At 43.1% G+C, this 22,879-nt stretch overlaps 1 protein-coding gene across 2 annotated transcripts in view; it reads left to right on the top strand.

Moving 5' to 3' along the window:
* Positions 1–22,879, top strand: part of LOC126281414 (BTB/POZ domain-containing protein 2-like) — a 74,492-nt gene that overhangs the window by 35,982 nt on the left and 15,631 nt on the right. For both annotated transcript variants that reach the window (XM_049980350.1, XM_049980351.1), the window contains exons 5-6: positions 11,925–12,082; positions 22,612–22,846. In XM_049980350.1, coding sequence (XP_049836307.1) covers positions 11,925–12,082; positions 22,612–22,846 — 393 coding nt within the window. The remainder of the gene's footprint in view (positions 1–11,924; positions 12,083–22,611; positions 22,847–22,879) is intronic.

Below are 22,879 nucleotides of genomic sequence, written 5' to 3'. Positions count from 1 at the left end.
ACTTTTACTCTCCTTACTCTCTGGATTGCCTGAGCAATGAAATGGAAAGGAAGGTTCAGAATAGTAAACTCTTGACTGTCCATCTTACTCTGACCCGGTGTCTTTGTCACCCTTCTCTTTTGTTGCATCTACATCTATAACATACTCCGCAAGCCACCTAATGGTGTGTGGGGGAGCGTACTTTCGGTACCACTATCTGATTCCTCCAACCCTGTTCCATTTGCAAATAGTGCATGGGAAGAATGATTGTCAGTAAGCCTCTGCATTTCTCGAATTTTCTCCTTGTGGTCAATATGCAAGATGTGTTTGGGGGTAAGCAATATGTCGTATGACTCCTCCTGAAAAGTGGTGTCTGGAAATTTCAATAATAAATCTCTCCGTGATGTACAACACCTCTCTTGTAATTTCTGCCAGTGGAGTTTGTTTAGCATCTCTGTAACACTCTCTTGCCAGCTAAACGATCCCGTGACGAAACACGCCACTCTTCGTTGGATCTTCTCTATCTCCTCTATCAGTCCTATGTGATAGGGATCCCAGATAATGAACAATACTCAAGAATCTGGTGAGAAAGTCACTTCTTTCATGAATGATTTACATTTACTTAAGATTCTTATGATGATGATTCTGAGTGTGGTGTCTGCTTTTCCCACTATCTGTTTTATATTGTCATTCCACTTAAGGTCGCTCTGGATAGTTATGCCTAGATATTTTACAGCAGGTGTTGTTTCCAAGTGTTTGTCTTTTCCTATGTATGCGCAATATGTTACATTTATTTACATTCAGGGTCAACTGCCAGAGTCTGCACTATTCATCAATTCTCTGCATGTTGTTCTGCAAATTCTTACTATCTTCTGGCATTGATACTTTGGTATAAACAACTACATCATCTGTGAATAGACTTAAAAGAGCATATCACACATTCAAATAATCATTTATATATATTGTAAACAGCAGTGGTCCTATCAAACTTCCACGTGGTACTTCGGATATTACCTTTACATTTGTCAATTTAGTTCCATTAAGAGCGACATGGTGAGTTCTATCTGCAAGAAAGTCTTGAATCCAGTCGCAGGTCTGCTCCGATACACTGTAAGCTTTTTTTTTTTTTCCGTTAAACGGTAATGTGGGTCATTGTGAGATGCCTTACTTGAAACCAAGGAGCATGGCAAACCTGAGCACCATTGTCCACTGCACTGTGGATCTAATGGAGGAATATAACAAGCTTAGTTTCACAGGATCTCTGTTTGTAGAATCCATGTTGATTTTTATAGAGGAGGTGTTCATTTTCCAAGAATGTCCCAATTCTTGAGCATAAAACATGTTCCATAATTCTAATAATTCTACAACAGATTGACATGAACGATATAGGTCTATAATTGTGTGGATCTGGCTTACGGCCTTTCTTAAAAATTGGAATTACCTGCGCTTTTTTCCAGTCGTTAGATACCATTCGTTGCCCAAGCGATCTATGATAAATTACTGCTAGAAGGGAAGCAAGTTCTTTTGCATAATCTTTATAGAATATTATAGGTGTCTCATCTAGTCCCTGAAGCCTTTCCACTACTAAGAAATTGTAGCTGCTTTTCTATTCTGCATTTGGTTATTTCAATATCTGCCATTTTGATGTTCACACGACGATTGAAGGGAGGGACAGTGCTATGATCTTCCACAGTGAAACAACTTCAGAAGACCGAATTCCGTATTTTGGCCTTCTCTCTTTCATTTTGGTGCCAATGTGTTTGCTGAAAGAATGAATAGATGATTTTGACCCACTTACTGATTTTACATACGACAATATCTCTTATGGTTTTTACTCAGGTTGGTTGATAATGTATTACTTTCAAAATCATTGAGCGCTTCTCTCCTTACACACATTTTTGCTTCGTTCAACTTTTGTTTGTCAGCTAGGTTTTTACTTATCTTGAATCTGAAATGAAGAGCTCTTTGTTTATGTAGCGCTCTTCTAACACTGCTATTAAACCATGGTGGGTCTTTCCCATCCCTTAAAACCTTACCCAGAATGTACTTGTCGAGGGCATATTGGATGATGCCTTTGAATTTTTTCCACTTGTTCTCCACATCTTCATCCTCATCAATGAATATTTGGTGCTGACTGCTGAGAGATTCTGAAATTTGTATTCTGTCACCCTTGCTGAGCAAATGTATCTTCCTACATTTCTTAACATTCCTTGTAGGATCTGTCATCATAGACGCTGTCACAGCCATATAATCACTGATAACTTCCTCTACGTTAAGTGATTCAATAAGTTCAGGTCTTTTTGTTGATTGGACGTCTAAGACATTACTCTAACGAGTTGGTTCTCTATCTACCTGCCAAGGTAATTTTCGGACAAGACATCCAGAACAATGCCACACGATTCCCTGTTTCTGGCACCAGTTTTGATAGCATATAATACTCCCAATCTATACCTGGCAAATTGAAGTCACTCCTTATTACAACTACATGATTAGGAAAATATTAATGATATTCTGAAAGTTCTGTCTGAAGCACTCTACAACTACAGATCCTAACCCAGGTGGTCTGTGAAAGCATCCGATCACCATTTTTGACCATTCTTTGATACTCAATTTCACCCAGATTAATTCACATTTAGAATCCATGATAACATCGCTAGATTTTATCTAATTTTTTACTGCAATAAACACGCCGCCACCTATGGCGACTAACCTGTCCTTACCATAAACTTTCCCGTCTGGACTTAGGATTTTGTTGTCTGGCTTCAACCAGCTTTCTGTTCCTAATACTATCTGTGCATTAAAACATTCAGTAAGCGATACTAATTCTGGGGCCTTTTCTTGGATGCTCCTGTAGTTTATGAAAATCGTATTAATCTATTTTATCTCTGATCTGCAAGAACCGAGATTCTCTCAGGTCACTGTGGCTGAATTAGTAGGCAAATCATTTGCTCCAATGGAGGGGTCCTCTAACCTAAAAAAGCTCCAAGTGCATGCCACACGTACTCCACTTCCAGCGTGTATTGCACACCTGACCTTTTAAGGGGAACCCTAAAATTCTGCACCCAATAGCGGAGGTGGAGAAATTCGCATCCAATACAATTGCAGAGGCATCTGAGCCTCTGGTTTAGAGCTTCCACTTTGCTCCAAACTAGAGGCCACAATCAACCCTGGGTACGATGCTACAAATAGACAGTTTAGCCTTCACCCTATGTGCATTGCTAGTTGCCTTCACCAAATCAGACAGTTGCGAAAAGGATCCGAGGATGGCCTCAGAACTCAAGTGGCAGGCGTTATTCGTGCCGAAATGTGCAACTACATGCAGCCAGTTGCACCCAGTGTGCTTGATAGCCACCAGCAGGGCCTCCTCCACATCACAGATGAGACCTCCCGGCAAGCATACTGAATGCGCACTGTAATTCTTTCCCAACTTGCCTGCTATCTCCCTGTGGTGCTCCTTCACCTGCCTGACATTGTAGCTCCCAATGATTAGCATACCCACCCTCTGTACTTTTCTGGAAGGGCAGGAAAATCGACCGCTGACCCAACAGGAGAGGCATCCCGTGCTGGCTCAGAGTTATCAACAACGCTGGGAAGTACCTGTACTTGTTGCTAATTGTAGGGAGCCAGCCTATTCCCACTTCCACCTTCTGCCCAGTGCCACGCAAACCCTCCACTGTCTGCCACCCACTATGGAGTGAGGACAGGCCGGTGAGATGTTGTGTATCAGAAGCCGCAGCGACATCTGGGTCACCAGGGGATTCCAGTGACACCAAAGGTGTCACAGGTCTTGTCACTGGCACCCCGATGTCACTGCAACTTCGAGCATTAACTAGAAGCTTGTTAATGGCAGCCAATGCAGCTTCCAGCTGTTTATGGATGGCAGCCAACTCTCCTTGTGTCTGCTCACAACAAGCACAGTCCCTAGCCATATTGTACTGTGTATAAAATAGATATAAGGTCTCAAATGGTAAAATAGGTATAAGGTCTCAAACGGTGCTACTGACTTTGAAAATATACCAAAGGAGAATAAAGAAACACTAAAAGATGGTGTGTAGATTTCTCACTGTTCTCTGAGACTGCAAGCTATTAAACAGAAATAAATTTCTCTACACGGAAAATTTAAACTACGAAGCCACCCTGCACAATGATATTCAGAAGACTTACATAGAAACAAAAACTATGGTTAATTTTCTAACACAGTAAAATACACATGTACAGGTCACTTTGCAGAAGCACATGAACAAAAACCAAAGACTAAATTAATTTACAGTTTATCACACAAGTGCTGCTGCTGCACATCCTCTCGGCTCGGCAGCTGCTGCTACACTGCATCCACGTCGTCGTCGTCCTCTCTCCTATACCCTATACCCCATACCTCTTCCCTTTCCTCCCCCTGAGTGGTTCCCATTCCCTCCTCTCATGGAACTGCTCCTCCTCAGAAGAAACCCTCCTCTCTGACACCTACCAGTGATTTGTCTCCCTCAAGAATTCCCTCACCCTGGTGTCTCCAGAACAATAAGCATATTCCCAGAATGAGATTTTCACTGTGCAGCGGAGTGTGCGCTGATATGAAACTTCCTGGCAGATTAAAACTGTGTGCAGGACCGAGACTCGAACTCGGGACCTTTGCCTTTCACAGGCAAGTGCTCTACCAACTGAGCTACCCAAGTACGACTTGCGCTCCATCCTCACGGCTTTACTTCCGCCAGTAATAAGCATATTACTTCTGTGGGTCCGGGAGTAAGAATAGGCCCGAGGTATTCCTGCCTGTCATAAGAGGTGACTAAAAGGAGTCTCTCACATTTCGGCCTGCCCCTGCAGGGTTTGAACTCCATTCATCAAAACTTTTCCAAAGAGCAAGCCAATTGGGGAAGGGCGCCTTACATGGTGCATCCCGTCCATCGTGCCTTGAGATCTATAGGCCGCTTTCTCATAGTCACATTGCAGTCCCCTCATGCTCCATCTCTTGGGCAAGCGTGCACTGTGCAGTGTTGCTTTATGCGCTGATGATGCACCTAAATCCAGCACGGTAGCCAGTCTGTTGTAGTGGGACCACCATGTACCCTGTTGGTTGTAGCCCTCTGACAACACAGGGAGTGCTCTGCTGATGCCTGCGCCATTAACTCCCCAAGTATGCCAAGGAGTAGATGCCTGTCACCCTAGGGCATCTGGACTGCCGGCAATGGCCATCCTGACAGGTGGCTTTTGCTGCAACTGGGTGGCACCCGTGGGGAGGTCCCCTGGTCAGAGGGGATGGCATCAGGGTGGATGATGCGCAATGAAGCGTACCACATCATCACTTACTGGTGATCAAACACCAGCAGTCTCTAAGCGTTCTAAGACTCGGTACAATGCAAGGAAGTACGACCCTAAATTATTTCCCTTCCAGGCCACACCAATGGGATGAACACAGGCTAAGCATGGCAGCAAACCTTATTCACCGCAATACCTCGTAGACCATGTAGAAGACAAGTTTGGGAGGATAGAAGGCTTGTCCAATATGTGGTCAGGGCCAGTATCCTCTGCCCAATCAAGGGCGTTACTTGCTTGTGTCAAGCTGGGGGATGTTTAAGTTACCATCATGGCCCATAAGAGCTTTAATATGGTCCAGGGTATTATATTCCACAGGGACCCTCTTTTGCATTCTGACAGTGAGCTGTGCGTAAACTTATAGAGTGACGAGGCATTAATTTTGTCCAGCGCATCCATCGGGGTCCGATGGGTTGCTACTAGTGCCTTCATCTTGGCCTTCGAGGGTGACACATTGCCCGAGAAGGTCAAGGTGATAGTCTACCACTGTGATGTAAAGCCATGTATCCCTCTCCCTATGCAGTGCTTTAAGTTCTGGCCATATGTCTTTCCGTAATACTCCCAGCGTCACTTGTCAAGATTGTGGTCGTCCGTCACATCCCAGTAGTCCATGTGCCCCACCTCCCATCTGTGTCAACTGCAGAGAGCATCATTCCCCTTGCTCGCCAGACTGCAGGATTTTACAGCGCGAAAGGAAAATCATGGAATACAAGGCCTTGGACCAACTGATCAACACTGAGGCTAAGAGGGAATTTGAGCGTCTACATCCTGTGACTGTGAACCTCCTCATACACCGCCACTACGAGAACAGTTGAACCCCATCTGTTCTGCGAATTCCCATTGACTCTCCAAGCCACAGGACTACACCTGCCCCCTTGATGGTCTGGGGGACTTCCCTCCCTGTTGCTCCCACACCACCTACCTCGGGAGCTGCAGTGATTGGTCAACTCCCTAAACCTTCCATACTTTTGGGAGATTTTAACACTCATAAAGCCTTCTGGGGTGGCACTGTGCTTAGTGGCAGAGGCAGATATGTCAAAAAATTACTGTCACAACTCAATCTCTGCCTCTTAAATACAGGTACCCCCACAAATTTCAGTGTGGCACATGGCACATATTTGGCCATTAATCTCTCTGTTTGCAGTCCTGGCCTTCTCCCATCTGTCTGCTGGAAAGCACATGACAACCTGTGTGGTAGTGATCACTTCCCCATCTTCTTGTCACTGCCCCGGCGTCAGGCCCATGGGCGCCTGCCCAGATGGGCTTTAAACGAGGCGGACTAGGAAACTATCACCTCTGCTGTCACTATTGAATCTCTGGCACCTGGTAACATCGATGTGATGCTTGAGCAGGTGACTACAACTGTCATTTCTGTGTCAGAAAATTTGATCCCTTGCTCTGTAGGGTGCCCACGGTGAAAGGCAGTCCCTTGGTGGTCGCCCGTAATCGCTGAAGCAATTAAGGAACATTGGCGAGCTCTACAGCGACATGAGTGGCACCCTTCCCTGGAACACCTCCTAGCTTCTAAACAGCTCTGTGCCCGTGTTCACCATCTTATCAAGTGATGGAAGCAGGAGTGTTGGTAGAGATACGTCTTGACCATTGGGTGCCATCGTCACCTTCCCAAGTCTTGGAAATGATAAAACGTGTTTTCAGGTACCAGACCCCAACAGATGTTCCCGGTGTTAACATAAATGGCGTGTAATCTACCGACGAATACGCGATTGCCGAGCACTTTGCTGAGCACAATGCTTGAGCCTCTGCATCGGAGAATGACCTCCCAGCCTTTTGCATCTCAAACGGTGGCTGGAAGGTAAAGTGATGTCGTTCACTACAGGCCCCATTTACAGAGTGAGAGCTCCTCATTGCCCTGGCATATTGCCCCAGTACATTGCCCCGACACATTGCCCCGACACAGCTCCTGGGCCAGATCAGATCCACAGTCAGATGATTAAACATCTCTCATCTAACTATAAGTGACATCTCATTGTCGTCTTCAACCGGATCTGGTGCGATGGCATCTTTCCATCACAGTGGTGGGAGAGCACCATTATTCCGGTGCTCAGACCTGGTAAAAACCCACCTGATGGATAGCTATCGGCCCGTCAGCCTCATTAACGTTCTTTGTAAGCTTCTGGAACATGTGGTGTGTTGGTGGTTGGTTTGGGTCGTGAAGTCACATGGCCTACTGGCTCCATGTCAGGGTGGCTTCTGCCAAGGTTGCTCTACCACTGATAATCTTGTGTCCCTCAAGTCTGCCATTCGCACAGCCTTTTCCAGATGCCAATACCTGGTTGCCATCTTTTTTGATTTACGAAAAACGTACGACATGACCTGGCAACATCATATCCTTGCCACTTTATACGAGTGGGGTCTCTGAGGCCCGCTCCCGATTTTTATCCAAAATTTCCTGTTGCTTCCTACTTTCAGTGTCCAAGTTTGTGCCTCCCATAGGTCCATCCAAATCAAGGAGAATGGAGTCCTACAGGGCTCTGTATTGAGTGTCTCTCTATTTTTAGTGGCCATTAATGGTCTTGCAGCAGCTGTAGGGCCATCTATCTCACCTTCTCTGTATGCAGATGTCTTCTGCATTTCTTATTGCTCCTCCAGTACTGGTGTTGCTGAACGGCGAGACATTCACAAGGCGGAGTCATGGGTTCTAGCCCACAGCTTCCAGTTTTCAGCCGCGAAGTCGTGTGTCATGCACTTCTGTCGGCGTCGTACCATTCATCCAGAACCAGAACTTCATCTTAATGATGATCCACTCACTGTAGTGGAGGCATATCAATTCTTAGGACTGGTTTTCGGTGCCCGGTTGACTTGGCTATCTTACCTTTGTCAGCTTAAGTGAGAGTGCTGGCAGCACCTCAATGTTGTCTGCTATCTGAGCAACACCGACTGGGGTGCAGATTGCTCTATGCTGCCGCAGCTCTACAGAGCTCTTGTTCAATCCCGCCTTGACTATGGGAGTGTGGTTTATGGTTCAGCAGCACCCTCGGTGTTGCGTTTACTCGATCCAGTGCACCACTGTGGTGTTTGCCTAACAACAGGTTCTTTTAGAACGAGTTCAGTGACCAGTGTCCTGGTGGAGGCCGGAGTCCCTCCATTGAAGGTTAGGCGTGCACAACTGCTTGCCAGTTATGTTGCACACATTCATAAAACTCCTGTGCATCCGGATTACCCTTTTCTTTTCCGACCCACAGCAGCCCGTCTCCCACATTGGAGGCCCAGCTCAGGGCTAATGATTGCAGTTTGCGTGCGATCGCTACTGTCTGGACTGGAGTCCTTCCCTTTACCACCTATACTTGAGGTCCATTCACATACACCTCCATGGTGTACACCTAGGCCGCGGCTTCGCCTGGACCATTCACATGGCCCTAAGGACTCAGTTAACCCCGCAACTCTCCACTGTCACTTCCTCTCGATTCTCGACATGTACCAGGGCCATGAAATGGTTTACACTGATGACTTTATAGCTGATGTTACATTGGCTTTGCTTATGTTCATGGAGGACGTGTAGAACAGCACTCCTTGCCCTAGGGCTGCAGTGTTTTCACTGCAGTGCTGGCGGGCATATTTCGTGCTCTTGAGCACATCCGCTCATGCCCAGGTGAGTCATTTCTCCTGTGTACTGACTCCTTTAGCTATCGACCAGTGCTGCCCTTGTCATCCTTTGGTAGTGACCATCCAGGAGTCCATCAATGCCCTGGAACAGTCCAGTTGTTCAGTGGTGTTTGTTTGGATCCCAGGTCACATTGTAATCCCAGGCAACAAACTCGCTGACAGGCTGGCCAAAAAGGCTATGTGGAAACTGCTTCTGGAGATGGGCATCTCTGAACCTGACCTGCGTTCTGACTTACACCGTAGGGTGTTTTGGTTTTGGGAGACGGAATGGCATAATAGTACGCACAACAAACTACACGTCATTAAGGAGACTACAAATGTGTGGAAGTCTTCCATGCGGGCCTCTTGCAAGGAATCAGTTGTCCTCTGCCGGCTCTGCATTAGCCACGCTTGAGTGACCCATGGTTACCTCCTGCGCCGTGAAGACCCGTGTCAGTGTCGGTGCGCCTCCCGGTTGACAATGACCCGTCTTCTGGTGCACTGTACCATGTTGACTGCCCAGCAACAGAATCTTGGGTTACCGGGCTCGTTGCCACTAATTTTATCTGACAACGCCTCATTGGTTGATTTAGTTTTACGGTTTATTTGTGAGGATGGGTTTTATCATTTGATCTAAGTTTTAGCACATTTCTTTTGTCCCTGTGTTTCTTCCACCCTAGTGCTTTTACGGTGGAGGTTTCAATGTGTTGCAGAGTGGCTGGCTTCTCCTTTTTATTCTCATGGCCAGCCATGGGCATCTGCTTTGTTGTTTTACTCTCATCATCTAATTTATTGCGTTTCTGTGGTTTTCTTTCCCCCTTTTGTCCATTTACATGTTTGTTGCTCTTCATTGTTCTTGTGATTTTTCCTTTCATTCCGTTTTGTGTTTTATTTGGAACAAGGGACTGATGACCTCATAGTTTGGTCCCTCCTTTGGTCCCCCCCCCCTCCCCCTTTTAATTCAACCAACCAACCTGTTACTTCAGAGTCAGAATGGGAATCTTTCTCTGTGGGTCTCAAGGCCACTCTTTCTTTTTCATGTCCAGATATTGCTGCAAGTTGCTTCTTCTAGCCCCTCAAAGGAAGAGAAGGAGATGCGTAAGGCACAGGTGAAGTCCCCCACCCCTTTGACATTCCAGAGGATATTGTCCCCTCCATCTCAATCAGGGTCCAATCTTACACTCAAGGATGTCACTCCATCCTTACCGGTGATGGACAGTGACTCAGCACAATGATCGATTTTGGCCCATTTGACATCCACCCACATCTTGTACTACCCTTCTCCAGTGGAATTGTAATGGTTACTGAAATGTCCAAACATAAGAGGGACAAAGGATAGGAAATGTGGAAGGGCAAACCCAGGTTGAGCACATCATTTTTCCTTAAGAAATTACAAATTAGTTTCAAAATATGCCAATGGTCAGAATAAGAATTCAAACCACTGTCTTCTCTTGAACCTGATTTATAATAATGAACAGAAAGTTTCTCTTTCTTAAGCAGTCCTTTAAAGCAAGACAAATATCAATTTAAATGACATGCTTCACTTACCCTGGCAAATTTAAAAGGGAGGAACAATAATAGAAATAACTACTGTTTATCACAATAAGCAGGCTGAAGCCACCATTACCCCTGCAGAGGCCACTCTTAAGACTCTGTAGACAACAAGTTAAAGTAACCCAAAATTTAAATGTCTGTAAGGCCCTTAAATAAAGCACACACAAGTATAACAGTGGAATTAAGTAAAGGTTCGTAAATTAAATTGCACAACAACCAAGAACAAGAATGAGTCCTCAAATAAAGAAGGCGAATTTAAGTTTGATAATCTCCCAAAGAGTTAAAAGAAGTGAGCAATCAGTGAATTAACGATGGAATTTAAACATTTGAAAACTTAAGCATAGTAAATGTTTTTAAACTCGAGCACAGAAGATAGATTCGTAGGTTTGTTACACTAGCTCACAAGACAGGGCAAGCCTGAAAAGCCAGTTACTTAAAACCACCCATCAAATATAATATCTGGAAAACTTAAGTTGTTCAGTAGCTGCAGCTGTGTTGAAGGCAACACATTTCCTGAGTGAGCGAATTATTGCAGCAGTGAAAGCTGGTGCCACCACTGAGAACTGGAGTCATAAGCTTTGAAGATGCAGTTGTGTCATCCATCATCCCCCTCCCCCCCCCCCCCCTTTCCCACCCTCCCAAAAGACAGCCACCTGCTGGAAACGCGTGACACTCACCCTGTTCTTTGATTACTAGTACCCATTGCATATTGATTTCAGGGAACCTGTTTCTTCTTACTGGGGAACAGGGATATGTAAAGCTGGCATAATCATTGTGTACAATTAGGCTGAAATATCTGGGAAAACTGTGACAAGTGGTGCTGGTGCTTCATGATAATGCATGTCACCATACCACAAATTTCATAATGCAGAAGTTACACTAACTCAACTAGGAGACAGTCGAGCCCTTGCCCTAAATTCCTGATCTCTCCCCATGTGATTATCGTGCCTTCGGGCCATTACAAAAGGCCTTGAAGGCTCAACAATTCCTGTTAGACAAGGATGTGCAGCAGGCAGTTATGGACTTCTTCATCCAGAAGGATACAGCGTTACAGCAAATGGGTATCTTCAACCTGGGGCATTGGTAGGATTATTGCCTCAGTGCTCACGGTGATTTTCCTGCTTGGCATAATGATCCTATACTGTAAAGACTTCAAATGGAAACTTTCTGATCACACCTTATACTATTTGGCATTATTGATATTTTGGCTTCCAATTCTCGAGGCAAAACCTAAATGCCCTCATTTGCTTGTTCTTTGATGTAATGATGGTAACAGGTTGCAAATGATATGGTACAGCTTGTACTATTTACTTTCATGTATTTGAATCTCCTGTCTCAGTGTGTACATCTTCAGTGTTTGTAATTCCAGGAAATAGTGTATTCAACATTTATTGAAGATGAAAAGTATGATTAGGTTAATAGACCATATTAACATAGTTTTCTGTGAAGTGTGTGATTTTGATCACTGTTTTTCTCAGGTGGTATCACTATTCCTTTATTTTACGCTTAACCCAAAACCAGCAGTTGGATTCCTTGAAGCACCTCGCTGCTGCATGACAGGCAAGGAGCAGGTAGTCAATCGTTTCCAGGTGGTTGAGAGTCGTTGGGGCTACAGTGGCACAAGTGACCGCATCAGGTGAGTCAAAGATTAATTAAGGTCACATTATTATTGATACACTTTGTTATATTGAGAAGGCCTACGACATTTTTTTGTATATTATTATATAATTTTTTGGACCAGTATCCAGCATACACTTACCAGACCAGTAGAAGATACATAAAAATAGTATGTAATACATGTTGTAGGATATATGCTATGAGAATTGGAGTGTGTTTATAATGTTATGTTAGATGGTGTAGTACTTACTTATATTTTGCTTTTAATTCTTCGTATTATTTTTTGCTGATCGTCTATGAATATTATACAGTTTCTACCACATTATCATGTGAGCTCAAATGAGCCTCATTGTACTTTATATCAGTGACATTTTGTTGTTGATGGTAACAATTCTTGTGTACTTCATCTTTGTTTTGGTTATGTATGTGACCTGTGTTTTGCCCATTGCTAACAAATATATAAAAATATAGGTAGTGTAAAAATAAATTGTCTCAGCATAAATTGTATAAAGTCTGTTTTGTTTAAAAGATTGCTTCATTATTGGATGAAGATATTTGTAATTTTTTTTATAAAATGTTTAGTTTTTAGGTCTATTTGTTCATTTATATTACCACTTGGATATTTTGTCATGTGAGTAAAAATTACTGTCTGCTGATTTATTGTGTGTGTGTGTGTGTGTGTTTCCTGGTTAAATGTTGCCTGCTTTTGTATTTTATTGTTTATTTTTACTGTATTTGCACCATATCTATTTTCCTATGAAATTCATTTTGTAGTTTTCAGTTCTGTGTGTAGTCATGTTTATTCATAGGTGTTATGTCCAGTTTGTGTAGGAACTGTCTGAAACTGGCCTCCTTATGATTTATGGGCTGATTGGATTGGTCATTATCCATAACTTATGACTTACGAATGTTGGTGCTTGTCATTCCTAGAAATCATGGAGTCATGTTTGAGGTTTCTCTCATATATGGTGAGATCCAAGAAATTTAGTTTTTCATCTGTTTGTGTTTTAATAGTTAACTGTATTTATGGTTGGATAGTGTTATGTCCTCCTGACCTTCTTTAATACGAAGCTGTGATTCATCTGTTAGACAAATTATATCATCTGCATATCTGTACCAGTATTTTATTTTGTACTGCTTTGGTTTAACTATTTTGTCGAAGATTTGATTTTCTATGTGATTGATGGAAATGTCAGCTAAGAGGCCACTGATTAGTCATCCCATAGGTAGTCCTTCTTGAGAGTAAAACTTCTTGCTGAATGTGAAATAGTTTTGCTCTATGATGAGCTTCAGTATGGCTGATATTTCTTGTATGTTTGTTGCAGGTATGTTTCCTTGTAGTTGCAGATTTCTATGATGTTGATGGTTTCTCCTGTTGGAATGTGTGTGTACATGGTAATTATGTCAAATGAAATTAATGTTGCTGTGTTTGGTATTTTTTCATTTCTTATTATTTTCTGTTAAGTCATTTGAGTTCTTTAGGCATCTGTTTTCAGTGTGTTTGCATATTGTTTGTAGCAACGTGTCTGTTTGGCTAAGTAGTATATTGGTGCATTGGGAAAGTTTATTATTGGGCATAGTGGTGTATCTGGTTCGTGAATTTTAGGCAATGATTTTAGAGTGGGGGCCTTGGGATGTTTCTGTATCATTCTTTTAATCTCTGTGTCTTTGAAAATTGTTTTTGTTTTTCAAAGTTTTTGGCAAATTTATTTGGTGTTGCTTTGTTGGGTCACTTGTTAATTCTGTGATGTTGTTGCTTTGGATGAATTCTAATGTTTTGTTAGTGTGTTCCTTTTCTTGTAAAATAAAATTTAATTACCCGTGACAGATTTTGGGGTAATGGCGTTTTCCTGTATTAATTTTTTTCTGTAGGTTTTTTGTCATTGCATTTTCTGCTACGGTGATTATGTTGTCTTTGTGTTTTATTTCCTCAGCGACTAGTTCTTTTGTTACATTTGCATTTAATTCAGGTGTGTTCAGTCATTGTTGCTTTATGATGTGTTCAGTTTCTGTTATGAGATTCTGTGTTGTTCTATGGGACCATTGTGTTTGTTATTTTTGGGATCCTTTTCAGTCGGACTGCTTTCTTGTTCAGAGAAATTTATCTGTTAGATTAATCACTCTTTTGTGAAAAGTGTGTTTGTTATATTGATGTTTTGATTGATGACTAATTGTGTGAATTTTGGTGTTTCTTTTGCGGGATTATTTGTTTTCTTTCTATTACAGTATCTGTGTCTGTTCTAAACCTGTGCATTAATTCATCAAAACTGGTGTATACTTTATATGAGTTGCTAGCTCCTATAAGCAGTATGTATAGTTCAGTGTTAAATGCTTGTTCTTCGGAATACAGAGACCGGACTTCTTGCTTTATCCATATGATTTCAGCTTTATGTCTTGTCTGTTGTGCTGCAGATGGCATGTTGTTTACAGTTGTGATTACATAACTGGGTATTACTTTTAGGCCAAACATACTTTTCTGAATGTTATACCAACCCATTGGCTACTACAGACACACTGTCTGCATTCCATGCTGAGTGCAGCTTTGTTGTGGCTGTTTTGCTTGCCACATAGTGAAATGTGGTGAGAGATGGCATCCCGGCTCGTATGAAGTACTTATCACCCAATATTAAGTAAACTGTTTGCTGAAAAAATTGATTTTTGTACATCTTACACTCTGATTACTTTGCTCAGTAAAGGATTGAATTTCTTTTTGTTATTCTTCTTAGTTACTGTATTCCATCAAATTAAGTAAAACATTAATGTTATTTTAAAGAGTTTACAGAGGTAAAAACACATTCCTTAAACTTTGCTTTGTTGCTTTTGCCACATCATTGCAGCATGTAGATAAGATATCTAAATTTTATTTAAAATTCAGAGCAGAACAATATCTCATTTCATGCTCCAGTTGTTGATTTTTATATCCAATGAACAGTTGTGCACAAGAAATCCATTACCATCCCTGCTGGTCAGGAATTATGTGGTCATAACAGTTATCATATTTCATTAACCGTTGGAGATATTGAAATTAATATTTTTGCAACTGATAGCATGCAAAGAGGGACATATGTTGTGTGATAAATATTTGAATCTTTTTATTCACCAAGATATGGATGTAAGTCATCCACAGCATTGAGTGGACAGTGGCTCAGGGTGCATACCACTGTCAGTTGTACAGTAGGAAATCCCAAACGGCACGCATATACACTTCCACAGCACCTGGGAAATGCCAGAGCAGGATATGCGTATACATCCACAGCAGTGAAAGGGTTAAGTATAGTTTTCTGAAATTTGATTGATATATTGTGGAATTTGTTGAAGAGCTGCGAAGAAAGGACCTGGCATAGAAATGATTATCTTATGACTGCTGCAATTCTTACTTCTGTGCTAGCTAAGAAAAAATGAGGAGGAATTCTGCTTCATGAAAGAGACAGTTTTGTAGTTTTGTTTTCACCCAAATATGTTTAAGAACTTTTTGCACTATCGTCAGTGAGTTTATTAGTTTACTTTCTTCGTTGCCACATGTTAACCTCTAAGGAAACTTTTGGTTCAAAATATTTACATTGGTGAAATGAGCAATGGTTGACAAATATCTTACATTCATTTGCATTCAGCACAGAATTGAGACATGTATCACTGAATTGAGGCATTCTGTGTTGTTTATTTGTGATATGTGTAAAGGTACTAGTTTCATAATAGATTTGGAAATGAAGTGGATGTATACATTTATATAGATGCCTGACATGGTTGGTTGTTTGTGCTGGTAGCTTTAAATCTTCTACACAATCTACAGATTGTCATCTACAAACAGCTAAGTGGTTTGTAACTGTATGTGCAATTATAGCTTTTTTGAAAATGTTGAAGGTATTTGCTGAATTTTCTTTGTGTGTTTCTAGCTCTAGGAAATATATTTTGTTGCTCTCGTGTTCTATTGCGAACGTGATTTGGAGTGTAGGTAACTGAATTACAAACTGAATGTGTATCTTTCTTGTTTAGTTCCACTTATTGTGACTAGTGTTATCAACATATCTTCAGTAGTACTGTATACAATTGTACCTTTCTGCGTGGCTGTTCAAGATAGCATTTTCAATTTTGTCAAGGAATATATTTGCTAGAGTGCCAGCAAGATAGTTTCCGATTGTAAGTTCTTTGTCTTATCTGTTGCATTCATTGGGTGGTAAAAATAAAATCAACTAAGTTTAAGTAGTGAGATAAATTCATCTACCTTGGCCCTGCCTCCAAATTCATCTAGCTTGGCCCTCCCACAAAAGTTTTTTTCAGTGTTGTGAATAGTTTCATTGACTGAGACATGGATTGTTTGGTAATGTCTAAAGAAAATAATTTAGAATTTTCTGTGTTTTTATGTCTTTTATTTGATGAATAAAGTCTGTTGAACTTTTGATTGTTTATTGTTTGTCACAAACATAATTTTGTATACGAAATAAAGGAATGGGAAACGGTGGTTGGGAAACAGTGGCTTCCAGTCACACAGGGCATTTTGGAAATGCGTTGATGACAGTTGAAAATTTGTGTCACACTGGCACTCAAACCTAGGTTTACCCTTTCTCATGAGCAGTTGACTTAACCACTTCAGCCATCTGAACACTGCCCGTGACCGACCCAAATTTCCAACTTACCGCATGCTGCAAAATGGCATCACTTGTCCATTAACCCCCTACTCATAAATTATGCACACTGAAACAAATGTGTGTGTGAGCGAGAGAGAGAGAGAGAGAGAGAGAGAGAGAGAGAGAGAGAGAGAGAGAGAGAGAGAGAGAGAGAGAGAGAGACTTGGTCAGTATGTTTTTTCCTCTCTCTCTCTCTCTCTCTTATTTGTGCTCATAATTTAGGAGTGAACCCATCTTTGTTACACATCATTGCTTAACAGTTTTGTTGAATTGGGTGCCAGTCTTGTTTGAAGCTTTTTAAATAAGTGCTGAAATCTGTCTATTGGTGTTTCTTGCCAGTACATTTCATTTTGTTCTCACTAGAAGTTCTAATGTTTTATTAATGTATTCTTGTTTTCTGTTTAGTATGACAGCGTTTCCTTTGTCTGCTTGTAGAAGCATTGTTCTTTTTTGTTTTCTCATTAATAGCGTTTATGGTTTCAGTTTCACTGGTTCGAGGACTGTTACTGTATTCTAGAATGAGCTTTCCACTTTGCAGTGGAGTGTGCACTGACACAAAACTTCCTGGAAGATCGAGACTTGGACTCAGAACCTTTGCCTTTTGCAGGCAAGTGCACTACTGATTGAGCTACCCAAGCGCAACTTACGACCCGTCCTCACAGCTGTACTTCCATCAGTACCTCATCTCTTACCTTCTAAACTTCACAGAAGCTCTCGTGCTGAAACTGAAAGGCCAGCACACCTAAAAGAAAGGTTATTGCACAGACATGGCTTAGCCACAGCATGGGAGATGTTTCCAGAATGAGATTTTCACTCTGCAGCAGAGTATGCTTCCGGTAGAGCATTTGTCCATGAGAGGTAAAGGACCCGAGTTCGAATCTTGGTCTGGCATAAGGTTTTAATCTGCCAGGAAGTTTGTTATTGCATTGTTTGTTACGTTTTTGATTCTTCATGATCTTCTTCTTCCTCTTCTTCCTGAAACATTTCTGCTTATAAACATATGCCAACTTCTGTAACGTATCACCTATATAGCACATATCGTGTATTATTTTTTAAACAATGGAAAATTCAGGGCAGAAAAAGCTTTGTTTGAAAGTCGTTTTGTTGTTTCTATCTGCAACTTTTCATAATATTGCCATACGTTATTTTTATGTATCTTCTATAAGACTGTTTGTGAACCATTTGAAAGTTGCAAGACACATTGAGTACAAAACATTTGTAAATCTGGCAATCAAGAAAAAATAGGTCTCTGAATACTAAATTTATATGTAACACGCCTAAAAAAAAGGTAAACTACTACGGAACCAGTATTTGTGATTATGATGACCATTATTGCTGCTTATGACAGAAATGGACAGGAGAAAGATTAGACATTGACACAGCAGGAAACAGAAACTCTGCTAGCTACCCCATGAAACCAGGAACAAATTGCAATTCAGAATTTCACTTCTCCAAAATATTGTCAAATTTTAATAAATTTAATTTTATTTAAATCACATGGCTATTTGTAGGACACTGTTCCAATCAAGGCAGTATTAAATCAAATCATGTGAATGGTTGTGTCTGTTTCTTGCCTGCTCCTTCCGTTTCATAACATCTAACGAGCAGCAAATATAAGCGAGACCAGCACTTAAATAAACATGGCCTAGGCACAAGTACATCTTGTAGATTAAAGTACATTAATAAAATATGTGACCACAAATAACAGTTACTTACCATCCATAAATGACTGTGTACTTTATCACAACTAATAAACAACAAAAAATTGAAATTACAACCTTGGTAGAAAACAAGTGCCAAAAACATAAAATGTTCTAGTATTCCCTTCATTCAGAAACCTATACAAAATTACTAGTGACTTAAAAAATATGGCCTAAAATGAAATTGCCAAAAAAAACGTAAGTTTGTGCTTCCACTGGACATCACTACTGTAGATTGCCAGACATGACTTCAAATTTGCCAAATGGCATCACAGCGAGCAAGAACGTGCCATGTGTGAGGGAATCTTAGGTGAACTGCCTTACCTCACTGCAGCAGATTTTTTCACACTAGAAAGGTGCAGAGTTTTTGAACCTGCCGGAAATCAACTGGACTGGCTGAGCCACCAAAGTCCATGTGTTTCCTTACACACAGCAAAATTTGGTTTGGCAGAGTAGTATTTGGCTTGCTGGATTGTTCATGCATGGTGGCCTTAGACTTTTTGGACTACTCTGATCCGCTAGACTTGACAGTTAAAAGAAGAAATTATTATTATTACTACTGGTATTGTTACTTTTACCATTAAGATCATTATTTTTCTGTTGTGTTAAATTTAGGTTCATATTTCACCTCAGGTCTCAAAATTCTGAGTGTCTCGTTTTGCTTCACACAAACAAACGCCACATATTGTATGGAGATGTCGCAGTTTTCTTGAGTATTTCTTAGGTTGTTAACTGGATAAAATTGCTACTGTAAGGGTTTTATCTTTCCAATTCTTTACCTTTGTTAACTTCTTACTCTTCGTTGCTTTGCTCCTGTTTATAACAGAAAGGCCTTGTATTCAAACTGACCGCGCAGTGACTCTGCTTTGGCTGACCGTCACTCATTTCTGGACATCAGATTGTGTGTTGTTAGACATTTTAGGAGTGAGCTTGAATGGCTTCCTAGTTCCATTTTCCTCCTTATTTTAATACTTTGAAGTCTGCCTGCTAAATTAGAGAGAGATCTTGTGGTAATTACTTTATATCAGGTATCATCACTGAACACTCTCCTATAATATTCACATCAAACTTTCTTGACTTAACAATAACTTCAATATGCGATGGTCAGCTAGTTTGTCTTGGGATGGATCATTGAGCTTGAGAAGTGGAAAAATCCTCAGTAACATTTACTTTTTCATTGCATTCTTTCCTCTTTATGCAACAGTGGTTTCTGCTTGGTTCATAATGTATTTGCCTATATGGCACTTTCCACTTCTCCAATTGTAAGCCTTGCTGTTGTTTCCATTATTCACGTTTGTGTGTTATTAGTCTCTGTTTCTGCTTCCTTGGCTATCAGGTTGATTTTAGTCCCCAAGTGATCTTTATTGCTGACTTACTTCTGAGTTTTCATATTATGTTCTAAACCACAGAAAAATGAATAAATTGTGCATTACAAGGGGCGTTCGATAAGTCTGTGCAAAGTCCAAGAGATGGCACCACCGGCTTATATCGAGGTCATGTTCAATTAATAGTATCTTTGAAAGGAATGCACACCAAGTTTCAGCCATATTGGTGGGACAAGGAATGCACACCAAGTTTCAGCCATATTGGTCTATTTCATTGTTTTGGCATTCGTGTGAATCAAGGAAGGCAAGTGATTCTCAAAAAATGGTCGATAAAGAATTTTGTGTGGTGATTAAACATTACTTTATGAAAGGCAAAACGCCTTAGGAGACTAAAGAGAAGCTTGATAAACATCACGCTGACCCTGCATCGTTGAATACAACAGTTTATAAGAGATTTCAAAATTTTCAGAGTGGCCATAAGGGCACATGTGATGCTGAACGTTCTGGATGCCATGTGAAGATTACAACTTTAGAAATCATTGATAAAATCCATGATATGGTGATGGATGACAGAAGTGTCAGGGTGTGTGGGATTGCTAGTGCTGTGGGCGTGTCGAATGAATTGGTGCATAATATTTTGCATAAACATTTGGAAATGAGAAAGCTATCCACAAGAAGGATTCTGCAATTGCTCACGCTTGACCAAAAATGGAATCATGTGAAGTATTGCAAGCATGGTTTGCAGCTGTTCAGGAAGAATCTGTAGGACTTCAAGCATTGTTTCGTCACTGTGGATGAAACATGGATACATTACTATACTCCTGAGACCAAACAAAATCTAAACAATGGGTTACCAAGGGAGAATCTGCACAAAAAAAGGTGAAGACCATTCATTCAGCTGGAAAGGTTATGGCAACTTTCTTTTGGGATTTGCAAGAGATAATCCTCATCGACTATCTGGAAAAGGTGTAACTATTGCAGGTGCATATTATTCATTGTTATTGGACCGTTTGAAAACTGAGCTGCAAGAAAAACCCCGGAGATTGAACCACAAAAAAGTCCTTTTCTATCACGACAATGCACCAGCACACATCTCAGCAGTTGTGGTCACAGAATTAATGGAAATAGGATTCCAACTCATTTCACATCTCCCTATTTTCCAGACTTGGCTCCCTCGGACTACTACTTGTTCCGCAATTTGAAGCAATGGCTGGTGGGACAAAGGTTTTATTCAAACGAGGAGATGATTGTAGTAACTTATAGCTTATTTGGAAGGGATCAACAAATGAGAACAGCATTGGACGAAGTGTATAAGGCTAAAAAGAGACTATGTCAAAACCTCCCAGCCCCTCCCCTGCTCTGACTCACCTCCCCTCCCCTGCTCTGACTACCCTCCCCTCCCCTACTCTGACTACCCTCCCCTCCCCTACTCTGACTCCCCTCCCCTCCCCTACTCTGACTCCCCTCCCCTCCCCCGACTCCCCTGCCCTCCCCTCCCCCGACTCCCGTGCCCTCCCCTCCCCCGACTCCCGTGCCCTCCCCTCCCCCGACTCCCCTGCCCTCCCCTCCCCCGACTCCCCTGCCCTCCCCTCCCCCGACTCCCCTGCCCTCCCCTCCCCCGACTCCCCTGCCCTCCCCTCCCCCGACTCCCCTGCCCTCCCCTCCCCCGACTCCCCTGCCCTCCCCTCCCCCGACTCCCCTGCCCTCCCCTCCCCCGACTCCCCTGCCCTCCCCTCCCCCGACTCCCCTGCCCTCCCCTCCCCCGACTCCCCTGCCCTCCCCTCCCCCGACTCCCCTGCCCTCCCCTCCCCCGACTCCCCTGCCCTCCCCTTCCCCGACTCCCCTGCCCTCCCCTCCCCAGACTCCCCTGCCCTCCCCTCCCCAGACTCCCCTGCCCTCCCCTCCCCAGACTCCCCTGCCCTCCCCTCCCCAGACTCCCCTGCCCTCCCCTCCCCAGACTCCCCTGCCCTCCCCTCCCCAGACTCCCCTGCCCTCCCCTCCCCAGACTCCCCTGCCCTCCCCTCCCCAGACTCCCCTGCCCTCCCCTCCCCAGACTCCCCTGCCCTCCCCTCCCCAGACTCCCCTGCCCTCCCCTCCCCAGACTCCCCTGCCCTCCCCTCCCCCGACCCCCCTGCCCTCCCCTCCCCAGACCCCCCTGCCCTCCCCTCCCCAGACCCCCCTGCCCTCCCCTCCCCAGACCCCCCTGCCCTCCCCTCCCCAGACTCCCCTGCCCTCCCCTCCCCAGACTCCCCTGCCCTCCCCTCCCCAGACTCCCCTGCCCTCCCCTCCCCAGACTCCCCTGCCCTCCCCTCCCCAGACTCCCCTGCCCTCCCCTCCCCAGACTCCCCTGCCCTCCCCTCCCCAGACTCCCCTGCCCTCCCCTCCCCAGACTCCCCTGCCCTCCCCTCCCCAGACTCCCCTGCCCTCCCCTCCCCAGACTCCCCTGCCCTCCCCTCCCCAGACTCCCCTGCCCTCCCCTCCCCAGACTCCCCTGCCCTCCCCTCCCCCGACTTCCCTGCCCTGCCCTCCCCTCCCCCGACTCCCCTCCCCCGACTTCCCTGCCCTGCCCTCCCCGCCCCCGACTCCCCTGCCCTCCCCTCCCCTCCCCCGGCTCCCATGCGCCGGCTCCCATGCGCCGGCTCCCCTCCCCCCCTCTGCGCCGACTCCCCTCTCCTCCCCCTCGCCTGCTCTTTATCTCTGTCTGGTACATCACTGTGAATGAGGCGGAATGTGCTCTTACGTTCTCCACAGATAAAAATGTGTTAGTCATGCCTTAAACCCCATTACACAATGTTACTATTGCATTTAGTGTTTTGAGCAACAAGATGTTTTTCTTATGTCACTACCTTTTGATATATGAGCAGTTCACTGAAATTATAATTCTGTACATTTTTCCAGGTTCACAGTTGATCGTCAAATATTTGTTGTTGGATTTGGTCTTTATGGCTCAATTCGTAATCCAACAGAATACAGTGTTAATATACAGATAATACATACTGGTTCTGGTGATCTTCTGGGCACTAATACTACCAGTTTTAGTTCAGATGGATCCAGTTCGACTTTCAGAGTAATGTTCAAAGAACCTATTGAAATACTTCCCAATACAAGTTACATTGCATCCGTCACATTAAAGGTATGTATATCAAAAATATTTAAATAAAATGCA

The sequence above is a fragment of the Schistocerca gregaria genome, chromosome 7 (genome assembly GCF_023897955.1).
Source record: "Schistocerca gregaria isolate iqSchGreg1 chromosome 7, iqSchGreg1.2, whole genome shotgun sequence".
Lineage (NCBI taxonomy): Eukaryota > Metazoa > Arthropoda > Insecta > Orthoptera > Acrididae > Schistocerca > Schistocerca gregaria.
The sequence above is the reverse complement of the archived record's forward strand: the minus strand, read 5'-3'. Positions and strand labels throughout refer to the sequence as shown.